Here is an 18,078-nt window from a genome sequence, read left to right as displayed (position 1 = left end):
AGGTAGAGAGGCTCACTGCTCATGCAATGACTCCTGCAGATTGGTATAATACAGTGAAAGCCTGCTTAACAATGGGACAATATCTTGATTGGAAATCTATCTATCAAGATGCCTGCGCCACTCAGGCTAGACAAAATGCTGCTAATGGTCAGCCATTTTGGACTTATGAAATGTTGACTGGCCAGGGACAATGGACAGTTAATCAGACGGCCTACCCTGTGGAGGTATATGGACAGATTAACCAGATAGCTGTACGAGCATGGAAAAGCCTGCCCAATAAAGGAGAAGTTACTGGCAACTTAACAAAAATAGTTCAAGGCACAAATGAACCTTTTTCGGATTTTGTGGCAAGAATAATGGAGGCTGCAGGTAGAATTTTTGGAGACCCTGATACTGCTATGCCCCTTATAGAACAGCTTGTTTATGAGCAATGTACAAAGGAGTGTAGAAATGCTATTACACCATGGAAAGGAAAAGGGCTTAATGCCTGGATGAAAGCATGCAGAGAGATAGGAGGTCCTTTGTCTAATGCGGGGATAGCAGCAGCTATCCTTGCTGCAAAGAGGATTAGAGACATTACTTGCTATAATTGTGGGAAAAGAGGACACATAAAAAGACAGTGTAAGAGTCAGATTCCAGGAAGTCAAGACAGAGTTAATGTACAGAAGAAAGTTCCTGGGATGTGTCCACGTTGTGGGAAGGGTAAACATTGGGCCAATGAGTGTAGGTCAGTTAAAGATATTAAGGGGAGAGTGCTCACAAATGATTCTAATAGCCAGCCAAAAAATGGACAGAGGGGCCCTCGACCCCAGGGCCCTCAAATGTATGGGGCCATGAATGTCGAGCCACCCAAGGTATCCATGAGGCCACCGGGGAGCCACGGAGAGCCACTCTGGGTTCCGCAGGATTGGACCTCTGTGCCACCACCCGAGCAGTATTAACACCACAAATGGGCTGTCAACCAATCCCCTCTGATTTTAAAGGACCCCTGCCCCCTGATACAGTAGGCTTGGTGCTAGGACGCTCATCTTCAGCTCTGAAAGGCTTAATTGTTCACCGTGGAGTTATTGATGAGGATTATGAAGGACAAGTAAAAATTCTGTGCTCTTCCCCTAGAGGGATATCTTCTATTTCCTGTGGGGATCGTATTGCTCAGCTTTTAGTATTGCCTAGCCTACATGGCTTGTTCCCTTATAAAAAGGATACTAGGGGAACAAAAGGTCTTGGATCCTCCAGAGGAGGATGTGCCTATGTCTCACTGGATCTGGATGAAAGACCAACCTTGGAGTTAATTATTCGAGGAAAAATTTTCTCTGGTATTTTAGATACGGGAGCAGATACTAGTATTATCTCCACCAAATGGTGGCCTTCTAATTGGCCTGTCAATCAGTCTTCACAAACCTTACAAGGGTTGGGATATGAGTCTTCTCCTAGTATAAGTGCTCAGGCTTTAAGATGGAGGGATCATGAAGGACGTGCGGGAGAATTCATACCATATGTACTCCCTTTACCAGTAAATTTGTGGGGACGAGATATTTTACATCAGATGAAGTTTAAATTGACTAATGATTACTCTAGTCAGAGTCAACAAATTATGAGAGATATGGGGTGTGTTCCAGAAAAAGGATTAGGAAAAATGTCACAAGGAAGTCCAGAGCCTGTGACTGTTACTCAAAAATTAGATCGAAAAGGACTGGGTTTTTTCCTAGGGGCCATTGAGGATGCTTTGCTCATACCCTGGGTGACGGAGGCACCTGTGTGGGTACCCCAATGGCCTCTCACCTCCGAGAAATTAAGAGCAGCAAAAGAACTTGTGCAGGAACAATTAGAGCAGGGACATTTAGAATCCTCACAATCACCCTGGAATACTCCTATTTTTGTGATCAAGAAAAAGTCAGGAAAATGGAGACTTTTACATGACCTGAGAGCTATTAATACTCAAATGCAAATTATGGGACCTATACAAAAAGGTCTGCCTTTATTGTCAGTTCTGCCAAAACTTTGGGAACTTATTATAGTGGATATTAAAGACTGTTTTTTCTCCATCCCTTTGCATCAGAGTGATAGACAAAGATTTGCCTTTACTTTACCATCTGTCAATCATGAGGAACCTGATGCTAGATATCAGTGGAAGGTCCTGCCACAAGGCATGGCCAATAGCCCAACTATGTGTCAATTGTTTGTTTCTCATGCCATTAAGCCAATAAGACAACAATTTCCAAAAATAAAAATTTGCCATTACATGGATGATATTTTATTATGTGGGCAATCTGGAGAGGACCTAAAAGTAGCTTATTCGAGATTAAATGAATCTTTAAAATTAAAAGGTTTAATAATTGCTCCTGAAAAGGTACAAGAAGGAGTAATAGGTAGTTTCTTAGGTACAAAAATATATCCTGATAAAATTACCCCTCAAAAGGTCACAATCCGTAGAGATCATTTAAAAACTTTAAATGATTTTCAAAAATTATTAGGAGACAATAATTGGCTTAGACCTTTTTTGAGGATTCCCACATCTGAGTTAAAACCTTTGTTTCAAATTTTAGAAGGAGAAGCTCACATTACTTCTCCTCGTAATCTTAATCCTGAAGCTATTAAGGTATTAGAAAAAATAGAAAAGGCTATACAAAGTTCTCAGTTAATTAGAATAACAGAAGATCAACCTTTTTCGCTGTGTATAATACAATCATCCTTGTTACCCACTGCTGTTTTGTGGCAGGATGGACCTCTGTTATGGGTCCATTCTCATTCCTCTCCAGGAAAAGTTATTGGACATTATCCTACGTTAGTTGCAGAGCTTGCTTTAAAAGGACTTCAACTAGCCATCACACATTTTGCCAAATTTCCTGAAACAATCATTGTTCCCTATACTACATTTCAAGTTCAAACTCTCTGTGCCACTATTGATACGTGGGCCATTTTAAGATGCACCTTTTCTGGAGAAATAGATAACCATTATCCTAAACATCCGCTGTTACAGTTTGCTCTCACTCAAGAAATAATTTTCCCTAAGATTACTAGTTCTCAACCTCTTTTAGGAGCTATAGACATTTATACTGATGGATCAAAGACAGGTCTGGGGAGCTATGTTATTGACCAACTGCCAGTACAATTACAATTTAATTTAACTTCCCCACAATTGGTGGAATGTGCAGTAGTTGCTTTGGTGTTGCGACAATTTTCAAAACCTATTAATATTATCTCAGACTCCCATTATGTTGTAAATGCTGTTAAACAATTAGAAGTTGCTGGACCTATTAATGCTAAAAGTAAAGTAGCACATATCTTTCATGATATTCAAAATTCTATCAGAAATAGGTGTCATCCCTTTTTTATACAACATATTCGAGCTCACACTCTGTTGCCTGGCCCTATGGCTAGAGCTAATGATTTGGCTGATGTCGCCACAAAACACCTTTTTTGGGTTGCAAACAGGTACGAAGCTGCTGTAGATTTTCATAAACTGTATCATGTTCCTGCTCAAACCTTAAGATATAAATTTCAGCTAACTAGAGCTGAAGCTAGAAATATTGTACTCCAATGTCCTAATTGCGCAGAGTTCAGACATACTCCTTGTCTGGGCATTAATCCTCGAGGCTTGTGCCCCTTACATTTGTGGCAAATGGATGTAACTCATATTCCTGCTTTTGGAAAAATGAAATATCTTCATGTCTCTGTGGATACTTACTCTGGTATTATACATGCCACAGCCCTTGCTGGGGAAAAGGTGTCCCATGTCATCACTCATTGCTTGGAGGCCTGGGCTGCTTGGGGAAAACCCTACAGTCTTAAAACAGACAATGGTCCGGCCTATACTTCAAAGACTTTTCAGCAATTTTGTCAATGCTTAGGTGTAGAACACAAGACAGCACTACCTTATAACCCACAAGCACAAGGGATTGTGGAACGTGCTCATGGTACACTCAAGACATATTTATCTAAACAAAAGGGGGGAATAGGCCCCACGACGTTGGGACCTAAAGGAACTATTTCCCTAGCTCTTTTTACACTTAATTTTTTAAATTTGGACGTGATGGGTAGGTCAGCAGCAGACAGGCATTGTCTGCCACCATCACCAGTTTCAGAAAAAATAAAATGGGAAGATGTTATATCTAATCAATGGAAGGGCCCGGATCCTGTTTTAATAAGATCCAGGGGAGCTGTTTGTGTTTTTCCACAGGATCAAGATAATCCCATTTGGGTTCCTGCCAGACTGACGCGAGTGGTCAAAGAGAGTCCAGAAAAGGATGAAGATCGTGATTGCTGTGCTGATGATATTACCCCTGTTAAACCTGCTGGGGATATGGACAGAACCCCGTTGGGGAACACTCTCAGTATTCCCAAAACCTCTACCTGTAATACATGATGCTGTTCTCCTAGTTCTATGACTTTGTTTAGAACCAAAAGAGATTTTGGGATTACTACAGCCATTGTGGCTGCTATTACTATACAAACTGCTGCGACTTTGAATAATTTATCAGCTAATGTAGCTAACACTTTGGATGTTCAAACTTCTATTAATGCACAATTAAGAGGAGGGTTAATGATTGTTAATCAAAGAATTAATTTAGTGTAAGAACAAGTTGATACTTTATGGTAATTGGCACAATTGGGATGTGAATGGAAAATGGATTGTGTATAATCTGTCACGCCAGTTATCATATTATTTGCTTACTAACTGGACTGCTGACCCATGTGAATTCAACACGAGTGGACTTGTCTTTGGTTACGGGATTATTGGATTCAACACGAGTGGACTTGTTTTTGGTTACGGGATTATTGGACTGGATATAGAAAGCTACCCTCTATTTGAAGGAATGGGCTGGAATGGGTTCCATGATGCTGTTGATGATCGCTGCTGCAGTCGGATGTCTATGGTGTTTCTGTAAAATGCGAAGTCAAAGACTCAGAGACAATGCTATGCTAGTGCAAGCATTTGCTGCACTGGAAACAGGACATTCACCTAATGCTTGGTTGATAACTCTGAAACAATAGGGAGCTGAAACCAGTGATTGGTGCTTACTCTGGGCCTCATTGGTACTTGCATGATGTGCCTGTGCATAATTTTACAATTGCTTGACCTGTACATTTCTCTCCTCTGTTAAGCTGTCTTGTGGCCTTTGCACCCTGAGAGCTTGTTCTCATTGCACCAGGTTAGGCATAAGACTTCTAGTTTTATTTCACACTCAGCCTTTGCACATCCCTGAGGAATAACTCATTGCACAGGATAAGGTGAGTTGTGAGTTTTCCAAGGCCTTATAACCTTGATCGCCTGTTGCCAGAAGTGGGAAAGGCTAGATCGGTGATTTGGTCCCTTGGTGTCTGAATAATAAAAAAGGGGGAGATGTTAGGAGCCGTGCAGACGCCATTACAAGTTGGCGCCGGTTTCCGGCCTCTTCTTGGTCACAGCTGGTGTAAATCAAGCACAGTGCGCATGCTCCAACCCATCGTGGGCCGATGCTAATGAGGCATCCAGAAAGTAACCAATCACTGGTGGCCACATATCCTCAGTTGACCAATCATTTGTGGGTAGGCAGCCTAAAACCCTATATAAACAGTTGCCTTTCGTGGTTCTGGGTCTTCGCATCTAGCAGCTTGGCAGTCCCCAATAAAGTGTGTTCAGAAGAATCCTGATTGTGGCGTCCTCCTTGCTGGTGAGGCAGGCGTGACAATTTTATTCATGGGAAATACACTATAATAGCTAACAGACTTTCTTGAGTTTGGGCTTCTTGTTCCTTCTTCTGGGCCATTATGCAAATTTTTCATTACTTTAATTTTCTGATTCATCATCAGTGTTTAAAGAAAAGCATCCTTAACAATCCAATTTGACTTCAAGCATTTGAACTTATAATACAAGTGTGCTTTATGATTGACCCTCACTATAGTGCTCAGGGTGGTTCTAATCAACATTAGCAAGTGTCAGGGGTCCAGGACTTCAAACACCCTTAGAATTCTCCAGTGCCCTGTGTCATCCATGGGAATACATTGACACAAACATATTGCTTACTTGAAGTGCTCTGTAGATGGTGTTCTAGCTGCTGATGGGGTCATGCTCACAAGGAGCTCAGGAGCTATTGTAGCCTGGTCCTGAGCTTTGGGATTTTGAAATGCTCACAGGATCAGACAATTGGACCATCTATCAATGCCAATCTTGCTATATCCTCATTCCCAATTATAACGTTTTCTTCTCTTTCATCAATTTCCCTTAGCCTTATATTTTTTCCCTTTCTTTAAAAGATTAAGCTTTGAAAAATCAAAGGAAAGGGTCCTATGCCTCCGCTGCTTGCTCAGTTTCTTCAGTTATGTGTTTTTCCTGAAGAAATAATAGCAGAATGATTTAGCTTCTAATTCACAGGTATACACTAAAACTTAAAGAAAACACTATTTCAGAAGGGTTAGCTTCCCATACATTGATTATTATTTCCTTATGTCATAAGTCATTATAATTAATATTTCTGATTGGTGAATGAGGAGAAATGACACAAACAACATTTATGGGTTTAACCCTATTGAAAGAAATTTCATAACTTTGAAGGTACGGTTTTAGAAAGAGAAAAACTATGTGTATATAAAATAAAGCAAATAGAGTATATCTAGGGCAATAAGAATTCATATCTGTGGCTCATCTATGAACCATATTTATATCATAATCCTAATGTAAAAATATTGGTTAAGGCAAGATTGTGATAGACATAAAGTAACAGGCTGAGGGATGTTTGCTTAGGAAGGGAGATGTGAAAAGAGTACAAAAAGTATAAGCATTATGGATGAATATGAAGAGATGCTATCTATGAAAGGATAAAAAAGTATTATCACATGCATTCTAGTTCTTAGCATAAAGATTAAGTTGTAGGAGAAACATCTGAAAGGGGGGAATGAAATTCCAGGAGACTATGGAGGGAAGCAATATGAGGCCAAGGACTTCTGCTTTCCATAATGTTTTGCAGTTTTCAAACCTTACACATTTATTCCTCATAAAAATGAAAAGTAATGAAAATGTTTATTAAATTTAAATTGAATAACTGGTGAATCCCGAGTTAGTGGTAGTTTTCAGTCTTTTAATCTTTTGCTTGCTTAAAATGAGAATAATAATTTTTAATAAAAGTCAAAATCAAAGAAAGGTGTTACTTGAAAAGTGAAGGCTTAGGAAGTTCCATTTCTCAGAGAAAGCCAATGAAGACAGTTTAATGTATAATTTCTCCATAATTTATTTATTTGTAAATAATGCAATCATGCTACAGAAATTGCTTTGCACTTTGCATTTCTTTTTTTTTTTTTTCAGCAGTTCTTAGGCATGTTTTATGTTAGGATGTATAGATTAACCAAAATTTTATTGGGTATATAACATTTTATATTATGAATATATATCTCCAAATGGAATACAAAATGTTCTACTATGTGATTGTGATTATAAAATTTTCTGTTTGTTGTTTCCCATTTCCCCATCAGTATCTAACTCTTTCTAACAAATCTGCATGTGTGTGTTTTTATATGCATAATTCTAAGAATACCTTAGGAATATTAATTTCGTGGGTATTTTTTTGTTTGTGTATGTCTGTGTAGAGCATGTATGTGTGATGTACAGTGTGTGTGGTGTGTGATGTTTGCACATATTTTTGTGCATATACAACTCTAATAGTGCTTCAGGAGTATCCATTTTGTGGGGCTTTTTGTTTGTGTAGAGTATTGTGTGGTATGTAGGGTAAGTGGTATTATTTTTAAGATTTAGAGAGACTTTATTAAATTAAGAGAAGGAAAGAGGAGGAAGTATTCAGAGAGTGCCCACCATGAGGAAGGTGAGAGGGGATCAAACTCCTTTGAGAATTTTGAGCTCCCAAGTAGTCCCTGCTCCCTGAAGACAACAACAACAACAACAACTTAGCTGACCAAAGGTTAGAACAGCACTAACCTATGAGCATAAATATAATATTTAAAGAGCAATTTGGTGGACAAATTATATCCATTAAGCCAAACAACAGAAGTACCTTCCTTCCTAGGGCCCATTACCTACCAAGTCACAGGATTTCAACTAGGTTTTCAGTATTAGGAATGAATTCTTCCCTTTGGGACAGGTTCAAATCCAATCAGAAAGCATTTGGTTACTCTTATAACTGTCCAGTCACTATTGTACCAGTGGGCACATGAGGTATTTTGAATGGATGGTTCCTAGTATATATTCAGGATTTTATTCAAGCTTGTAATTGGATCTATAGCCACCTGGTTGGAGGAGGTGTCACTGGATGGATCCTAGTTTACAGCACTAAAGTGTGGAGACAGATTTGAAATTCCAGTCTAAAGATACACAAAGTTCCTGAGGTTGGCCCAAAATTCCTAATTGTTCTTGATAATGCTGGTGATGGTATTGGTTTCTTTCTCTGCTTGGGCCTATAAAAGTGTGCCAGGTTCTTCTGCCATTATGAAACTTCCTATGGATCTGTAAGCTTAAATAAATATTCCTTCCTTCATAACTGTGCCTGGTTTGGAAGTTCATCTCACTACCCTGAGGCTGTCTACTACAGAATTGGTACCAGAATGTGATGTGTGGCTGAGATGAATGTGAGGTGTGGCTGAGATGGTCTTTTGTAACTTTTGTTTTGGAGGAATGGGCATAGACTTGGTACTTGCAACTGAAGAAATTTTCTGGAGTGGTAAGCCAAGTATTATGGACTATTCTTGTGAGTGTTTGAAAATGCTAAGTGCAGAGAAAATGGTGTTTGGAGGCTTGACTTCTGAAGTTGGAAGCTTGGCATATGAATTTTCAAAGGGGAAAGAAAACTGAAGAATACTTTGTTGGTACTGCACTTCTTGCATAAGGGCTGACTGCATTGTGCTTCCCAAGCCCAGAGTTTGATCAAAACGTGAATGGACTGATGTGCTTGGCTAAAGTTATGGGACTGAGACTGTTAAGTCTTGTTGTTGTTGTTGTTTTTTGAGGTAGGGTCTCACTCTAGCCCAGGCTGACCTGGAATTCACTAGGTAATCTCATGGTGGCCCCGAACTCACAGTGATCTTCCTACCTCTGAGTGCTACAAGACATGTAAGATTTTACATTGGAAAACCACAAGAAAATTTAAAATCACTGGCACAGAAACTGGTTGTTGAAGCTGCTATTGTCAAATACATTAGCATTTGGAAGGAAGTTGGCTGAACTACTTTACACTGAAACAATGGAAAGGATGCCTGAGGAAATACTATGATGGACATACAAACTCTTTTGGAAAAGAGTTGACTGGGTGGGGGGGGGGACCTTATTTTCAAGGATTTATTTTGTCCCTAAATTAAGAATATGACCATGGTCTGCACAGCTGGTATTGATTTTGGAAACATGGAAAATGCATGGAGTGGTCATGAAATACACATGGTTTAAAAAGCCTCTGCTGAGACATGGCATCTAGGCAGGATGTAATGACCCTCAAAAATATGCTGGAAGAGTCTTTGGAAGATAGACCATGTTTACATGGAAACCCAAAGATGTTATTGGATATATCAGGACTATATAAGGGCTACCATGGAGGCTATTGGCTAGGAACAAAAAATTTACCCTGGCTACTCAGATATGCTGGGGAGATGAAATTGGAAAATCTGGAGACTGTTAGTCACTGCTTATGATATTGGACTTGAACTACAGTTGTTTGATGTTTGCTTGATGGTTACTGAGTTTACAATTGTCCACTCTTTATTATGCCTTATAACACTTGGAAATGTTTACTCTGGGTCTTTACATGTGAAAAACATGTAACTTTCTTGATTTTACAGGACTCACATTTAAGAGACAATCTTCAATCTCAGATGAGACTTAGAACTCTGGAACTATCTAAAGTTAGTAAACACTGTGGAGACCTTTAAATTTGACAATATACAATATGAGAGTATTATAAATCTACTGGGGGCCTAGGGCAAAATGTGGTAGCTTGAATAGATGGTGCCCAATATACTCCCGATTTTCTTAAAGTTTGTAATTTAGACCTGTAGCCACCTGGCTGGAGTAGGTATCACTGGGCAGAACCTAGGTTCCATCCCTAAAGTGTGGAGGTAGAATTGAAATTTCATTCTAAAAATATACAAAATGCCTGAGCTTTGCCTAAAATTCCTAAGAGTGCTTGTTTGTGATGGTGTTGGTTTTTCTTTCTCCTCAGGCCTATAAAAGTGGACCAGCTTCTTCTGTTATTATGGGACTTCCCCTCGATCTATAAACTTCAATAAATATATCTTCCTCTATAACTATGCCTGGTTTGGAACTTATCTCTTAATAGTTATTAAAGTAAAGAGGTGTAATATTGTAGGAGAAAAGGTTTAAGTAAGGAGATAGGAGGTGATGGAGGGGACAAGGTAGAGGGTAGGTTAACTAAAACCAAAAAATATATGAAATGAGATTGAGAGATAGCTTAGCATTTAAGGCACCAGCCTGCAAAGCCAAAGGACACAAGTTCAATTCCTCAAGACCCACATAAGGCAGATACACAAGGGGCACATGCATCTGGAGTTTGTTTGCAGTGGCTAGAGGCCCTGTCATTCCTATTCTCTCTGTTTGCAAATAAATAAAAATTAAATATATATATATATAGGTCCCTGAGGCTGTCTACTACAGAGCATCTTGCCTGGCTTGTCAGTTGTGTTGCTCAGGGATACACTGCTGAATAAGCATGTTGATGAAACACTCCCGCCACACCTGCTGACTGCACAACACTTTCCAGCACTACAGCAGCTGTCCAGCAGTCTTCTAGCTTAGTTCCTGCTTCATTTTGCAATGCCCTGAAAACAACAGTGTGGTTACTTCAGCAGTGTGGTATTACATTCTCATTCTGGTAAACATCAAAAAACCTTTACAGTAGCCTGTGTTGTTTGGGGTGCCTCAGGGGCCTCTGTGGCCAAGAACTCACTGGGTTGTAGCCCACCTCTGGCACTGGGATTATCCTATGACAATGTGTGCCTTCTGAAAGCAACATTATCCATTTCCAAGGGTACTTCTACTCAAACTTTTTAAAATTATATTTTAATTAGCTAATAACAAAACAAGTTTCCATATGGCTTTTTCATATATTTTTAGTTAGCCTATCCTTTACCTTCTCTCCTCTATCCCCTCCCATATCCTCACTTAAACCTTTCTCCTACCATATTCCACCCCTCTACTTTTATATCTCCTATTCCTTTCTCTTCTCTAATGGTCTGTTTTTGGCTACCTAGTTTCTAATGATTCTTACTCTGACTTAAAAAATACAAATCAGAAATTTGAAGCTAGCATCCACATATGAGAGAGAACATGCAGATCATATGCTTGCTTTGAGAACATAAGGACCCAAGTTTTATTCCCAGCACCCACAGATGCACAAAGTGGCACATATATCCAGAGAGCATTTGCAGTGGCTGGATGCCCTGGCATGTCCAGTCTCTCTGTTTGTCTCTCTTCTATATCTCTGTTTGCAAATAAATAAATAAAAATTATTTTTAAAAATATATTATGCTATATAAAAAAACTAAGCAATAAGCAATCAAATAACCAAATCAAAATATAGACTATGAAACACAAGAGAAAATTCCTGAAAAAAGAAGTGAAAATGATTAATACATATTTTAAGGTATTCAAGACATATTAAAAGTACTTTGAGATTTTATATATGGTCAGAATGGAAAACAAGAAATCAAAAAGCAACAAATGTTTATCCTTAATTTTCATAAGTCATGTTTTATTAATAACTTTTCAATTTTCTCAAGTGGCTTTTATATTTCAATATTTTTTATTTATTTTATTTTGTTTTATTTTTCACAATTTTTAAAACATTTTCCATGATTATAAAAAATATCCCATGGTAATACTCTCCCTCCTCCCTTTTACCCTTTGAAATTCAATTCTCCCTCATATCCCTTCTCTATCTCAATCAGTCTCCCTTTTATTTTGATGTCATGATCTTTCCTTTCTCTTATGATGGTCTTGTATAGGTAGTGTCAGGTACTATGAGGTCATGGATATTGAGGCCATTTTATGTCTGGAGGGAGTACATTGTAAGGAGTCCTACCCTTCCTTTGGCTCTTACATTCTCTCTGCCACTACTTCTGCATTAGACCCTGAGCTTTGGAAGGTGTGATCAAGTTATTACTCAGTACTCTAGTCACTTCTTTCCAGCACCATGACACCTGAGTCGTCACAAGGTCACTGTCATCTAAAATAAGAAGATTTTCTACCCTAAGTGAGAGTTGCATTAATATAAGGGTATGAATATTAAGAGAAGTGCTTACTGGGCAGTTTGATAAGCATAGTATTACACTTATCCAGACATCAGCAGATGTTACACCCCTGGGCACACGACTACCCCTGTTTTAAGTTTTCAGTATCAGAGATGTATTATCTCCCTTGGAGCGGGCCTACAGTCTAATTGGAGGGAAGTTAGTTTCCACCATGACAGACGTGCCACTATTGCACCCATTGGTTCATTTGGGCTGGCTGGCCAATTATAAGGCTTGCTGTGTCCACTGTTGTGTATCTTCACTGGTGGCATCTCTTTCTCCCATTGAATTGCGTGTAGAATGGCTTCTTCCAGCTTTTTGTCAGCTGGTCTACATGGAGGAGGTTACCAGCTCAGTTCCAGCAGGATTTTTCAGTTGCCTTGCACCCCAAGTATGTGGAGTCTTCAGCAATAGGCTCTTACCATCGATTCCTGGTAGGAAACCAAGGGCCTTGGCAATGGCCTATAATGTTTGGAGGGCATCAGGGACCTCCCTGGCCAACAAGTCACTGGAAGGTATACCATCCCTGGCACTGAAAATTTTCTAGCAATGATCTATTGTTCCTGAGTGTTTCGTTGCCCATAACCAGAGGATTCCATATGATTTATTTATATCCTCTTAGATTTTGATTAGCCCTCCCTCCACTTTTCTTTTACTCAATCTCCCACTGATTTTGGTATGTTGTGTTCTCATTTTCATTTGACTCTATACATTTTTTGATTTTCCTCTTGATTTCTTCATTGACCCATTCATCATTTAGTAATGTGTTGTTTAATTTCTATGATTTTGTGTATGCTCTATAGCCTTTCTTCCTGTTGATTTGTAGTGTGATTTATAGTTTGATTCCATTGTGGTCAGATGGAATGCAAGGAATTATTTCAATTTTCCTGTATTTGTTAAGATATCCCAATATATGGTATATTTTAGAGAATGTTCCATGTGCTGCTGAAAAGAATGTATATTCTACAGCATTTGGATGAAATGTCCTGTACATAACTGTTAGGTCCATTCCTTCTATGACCTCATTTAGTCCAGATGCCTCCTTGTTTATTTTTTCCTGGCATGACCTGACAATTGATGAGAGTGGGGTGTTGAAGTCCCCCACTACCACTGTGTTTGGTGTTATCTGTGACCTTAGTTCTAACATCATTTATTTGATGAATTTGAGAGCCCCCATGTTAGGTTCATATATGTTTAGGATTGTAATGTCCTCCTGTTGGAGGGTGCCTTTAATCAATATAAAGTGGCCTTCCTTGTCTTTCTTAACTAATGTTGGACTGAAGTCTGCCTTGTCAGATATTAGGATAGCAACCACTGCTTGTTTTCTAGGTCCATTTTCTTGAAACACTGTTTTCTAACCATTCATCCTAAGAGAGTGTCCATCTTTTGTAGAAAGGTGGGTTTCTTGGAGGCAACAAATTGAACGATCCTGATTTTTAACACAATCTGCAAATCTATGTCTTTTGGTTGGGGCATTGAGGCCATTGATATTAAAAGATGTTATTGAAAGGTGTGTATTCATTTTTGCCATTTTTTTGTGGTTCTTCTGGTTTTACCTTTGCTCTCTTGTGTTAAGTAGTATTTGAGTATTGTTTGTTTTTTCCAGGTTCCTTATATGTGTGCTTTTCTTTTTCTGCAGCATGGAGGATTCTTTCAAGTATTTTCTTTAGAGCTGGTTTTGTCTTCAAATAGTCCTTTAGCCTGCTTTTGTCATGGAATGTCCTTATTTCTCCATCTATTTGAATGGATAACTTTGCAGGATAAAGTAACCTTGGTTGACAGTTGTTATCTTTCAGAACTTGGAATACATCACTCCACACCCTTCTGGCTTTTAAAGTTTGTGTTCAGTAATATGCTATAATCCTGGTAGACTTGCCTTTGTAGGTAACTTGATTTTTCTCTCTGACTGCTATCAGTATTTTTTCTTTGGCTTGTATGTTTGGTAGTTTGATTACAATATGGTGAGGAGAGGTTCTTTCCAGCTTTTGTCTGGCTGGTTTTCTAAAGGATTCCTGTATCTGCATTGGTACCTCTTTCACAATTTGGGGAAAGTTTTCTTCTATGATTTTGTTGAAGACACCAACTATGCCTTTGAAGTGAAATTCTCCTTCTACTATGCCTTGAATTCTTATGTTTGATCTTTTCATAGTGTCCCGAATATCTTGAAATTCCCACTCATACTTTTCTATTAATTTGTCTTTCTCTTTGTTGGACTGTATTAGATCTCCCACCTGATCTTCTAGCTTAGATACTCTGTACTCTCCTTCATCCATTCTACTGGTGAGATTTTCTACAGAGTTTTTTGTTTCATTAATTGTATTCTTTATTTCTAGTAATTCTAACTGGTTTTTCTTTATTATTTCTATTTCCTTATTTATGTATAGTATTGACCTCTTTATTTCATTAAATTGGTTTCCTGTGTTTTCTTTTATTCCCTCAAATTCTTCTTTCATTCCCTTGATTTCTTCTTTGACTTTTTTGAACATATTTATAATCATTCTTTTGAAATCTTTCTCAGGCATTTCCTCTAACTTACTCTCACTGGAGGTCATTTCTGATGCATTAATTCTTTTAGTTGATTTATATTGTCATGATTTTTGGTGTTTTCTTGTGTTATAATGTATACATTTTTGCATCTTGGATTATTTAATGATTGGATTTTCCAGTTATCTGGGTATTATGAAATGTATCAATCAATCTGATGTTACATATCTTCAGGGTAGGAGCTTAAGGCTCTAGGTGTGGCTCTGAAGACTCTCAGAGTATCTACGAAAGTGGCTGTAGGTATTGGGTGTGCCTGCTATGAGAGTATTCAAGTAGGCAAAGTGGAACAAAATACAGGCAGATTCTAAAACTTAATTAAACAATGTACACTTTCAATGAAAAACAGCTTTGAGTATTTATCCAAGAGTAGGTATTATGATAACCAGATCCTCTGTCTTTCCCTTAGGCTGTGTGGTGCCTCACCCACTCCCTTAATCTTGACAACAAGGCGGTTAAGATTACTTGTGTGTAGAGGGTTCCTAGTCAGCTTGTGACAGGTGAGGCCCTTCCCTAATGTATAACAGAAGAGTAAACAAAGCCACTATAATTCAAGAAGCAACAAATAGAGACTTCCGGTTAAGATGGCGGTGTAGGTACCATGCCAAAGCAGCCTAGGGGGGAAAAAGACCAAAAAAACTCAGCAAAATACACACTTTTACTAAAAAGTGAGGTGTATAGGAAATTGAAGTGGCAGCAGAGAAGTAGAAGAGCTATAGAGCATCCAGAGCCTGCACAGGCGAGAAAAGCGGTTCTGGCAGCTTGGCCAACCGCCGCGGCCGCGGCACAGCAAAAAACCGCCAGACTCGGCTCAAGCCACAGGAAAAGCCAGGTGCGGGATTTTCCCCTCACACCATGCTCTCCGCAACTCGGGAAACATGAGGGGAGAGCAGCAGCGAGCAATGGAGAAGCAGACCACGAGGTAGAAGAACACGTCGAGCAGCAAGAGAACCAGAGCAGCCGCGGCTCCCTCCCCTCCCCCACTGCCTGAGCCCAGCTCCAGCAAACAGAGCAGTGGCCTGGGACCCGGCCACGCCAACTTGGGCTGACAACGGGACCCAAGCAGGAGCAGAGTTCGGGAGCAACATCAGCGGCTCCAGCACCAGTACCAGCAGACCCAGGAGTGGCAGCAGCAGTAGATCCCGCAGCAGCAGCTTCAGGGGGAGCAGCGGCAGTGGACACAGCAGCAGCAGCTGCAGCAGCAGTGGTGGCTCCAGCAGTGGCAGCTACAGCAGCAGCAGAGGCAGCAGCAGCGGCGCAGTTTGCCCCGTAGGAAAAGCAAGTGCCCAGCTCCAGAAATCAGAACAGCAGCCCAACGACCCAGGCAGCAACTTGACTGAGACCAAAATCACCCAAGGTAACTGGGATTGCACCAGGGAAGGGTCTCACTTGGTCACAAGCAGACTTGGATCCCTCAACAGACCAGAAATCTAAACCTCTTTGTTGATAGAGGATCTGGTCATTATAATAACTACTCTTGCATACATACTCGGGGCTGTTTTTGATTGAATGTGTACAGTGTTTAGTTAAATTTTAGAGTCTACCTGTATTTTATTCCACTCAGCCTGCTTGAATACTCCTATAGCAGGGAAACTCAACCCCTAAGAACATCTTTGTAGATACTCTGAGAGTCTTAAGAGCCACACCTAATACCTTAAGGTCCTACCCTGAAAATATATTACATCAAATCAATTGATACAGCTAAGAATACACAGCTAGCTAGAAAATCCAAGCATTAACTTAATCCAAGATGCAAAAGTATATACATTATAACACAAGAAACACTAAAAAGCAAGATGATATAAATCCACCTAAAAGTATTAATGCATCAGAAATGTCCTCCAGTGAGAAAGAGTTAGAGGAAAGGCCTGAGAAAGAGTTCAAAAGAATAATTATAAATATGTTCAAAGAGGTAAAGAACACATGAAAACAATCAAAGAAGAAATCAAAGAGGAAATCAAAGGAATCAAAGAAGAGGCAGTACACCAATTTAATTAAATAAAGAAGGCAATACAAGACATAAATAGGGAAATAGAAATAATAAAGAAAAACCAGTTAGAATTACTAGCAATGAAGAACACAGTTAATTAAATAAAAAACTCTGTAGAAAATCTCACCAGTAGGATGGATGAGGGAGAGGACAGAATATCTAAGCTAGAAGACCAGGTGGCAGACCTAATGCAGTCCAACAAAGAGAAAGACAAACTTATAGAAAAGTATGAGTGGGAATTTCAAGATATTCGGGACACTATGAAAAGATCCAATATAAGATTTCAGGGCATAGTAGAAGGAGAAGAACTCCACTCCAGAGGCATAGTAGGCATCTTCAACAAAATCATAGAGGAAAATTTCCCCCAAATTGGGAAAGAGGTGCCAATACAGATACAGGAAGCCTTTAGAACCCCAGCCAGACAAAACCCAGAAAGAACCTCTCCTCGCCATTTATAATCAAACTTCCAAACACACACACCAAAGAAAAAATATTGAAAGCAGTTAGAGAGAAAAATCAAGTTACCTACAAAAGCAAGCCCATCAGGATTACAGCAGATTATTCAACACAAACTTTAAAAGCCAGAAGGGCTTGCAGTGATATATTCCAAGTTCTGAAAGATAACAACTGTCAACCAAGGTTACTTTATCCTGCAAACTTATCCATTCAAATAGATGGAGAAATAAAGACATTCCATGACAAAAGCAGGTTAAAGGAGTATTTGAAGACAAAACCAGCTCTACAGAAAATACTTGTTAGAATCCTCCATGCTGAACAAAAGGAAAAGCACACATATAAGGAACCTAGAAAAAACCAGCTATACTCAAATACCAGTTAACAGAAGAGAGCACAGGTAGAACCAGAAACACACACACATGAAAAAATGGCAAACATAAATACACACCTTTCAATAATATCTCTTAATATCAATGGTCTCAATGCCCCAACGAAAAGACATAGATTTGCAGACTGGGTTAAAAAGCAGGATCCTACAATTTGTTGTCTCCAAGAAACTCACCTTTCTACAAAGGATAGACATTATCTTAGGGTGAAAGGTTGGAAGATGGTGTTTCAAGCAAATGGGCCTAGAAAACAAGCAGGGGTTGCTATCCTAATATCAGACAGGGTAGACTTTAGTCCGACGTTAGTCAAGAAAGATAAGGAAGGTCACTTTATATTGATTAAGGGCACACTCCAACAGGAGGACATTACAATCCTAAACATATATGCACCTAAAAAGGGGGCTCCCAAATTCGTCAAACAAACACTATTAGAACTAAGGTCACAGATAACACCAAACACAGTGGTGGTGGGTGACTTTAACA

At 39.3% G+C, this 18,078-nt stretch overlaps 1 protein-coding gene across 1 annotated transcript; it reads left to right on the top strand.

Moving 5' to 3' along the window:
* Nucleotides 1-949: 949 nt before the first annotated feature.
* Nucleotides 950-1,745, top strand: LOC123462332 (endogenous retrovirus group K member 7 Pro protein-like). The gene is made up of 2 exons (XM_045155568.1): nucleotides 950-1,660; nucleotides 1,710-1,745. The coding sequence occupies exons 1-2, from the start codon at nucleotides 950-952 to the stop codon at nucleotides 1,743-1,745; spliced, it is 747 nt and encodes a 248-aa protein (XP_045011503.1).
* Nucleotides 1,746-18,078: the final 16,333 nt, after the last annotated feature.

Source organism: Jaculus jaculus, chromosome 7, assembly GCF_020740685.1.
Source record: "Jaculus jaculus isolate mJacJac1 chromosome 7, mJacJac1.mat.Y.cur, whole genome shotgun sequence".
NCBI classification, from domain to species: Eukaryota; Metazoa; Chordata; class Mammalia; order Rodentia; family Dipodidae; genus Jaculus; species Jaculus jaculus.
This window is presented reverse-complemented; position numbering and strand designations above follow the sequence as displayed.

What these genes read in the sequence shown, in the direction of transcription:
- LOC123462332 (XM_045155568.1), top strand. Translation starts at nt 950, where the DNA reads ATGGGCTGTCAACCAATCCCCTCTGATTTTAAAGGACCCCTGCCCCCT. An exon ending in CACAAGGAAGTCCAGAGCCT is followed by an intron (nt 1,661 to 1,709) that starts GTGACTGTTACT and finishes GTTTTTTCCTAG; the next exon opens with GGGCCATTGAGGATGCTTTG.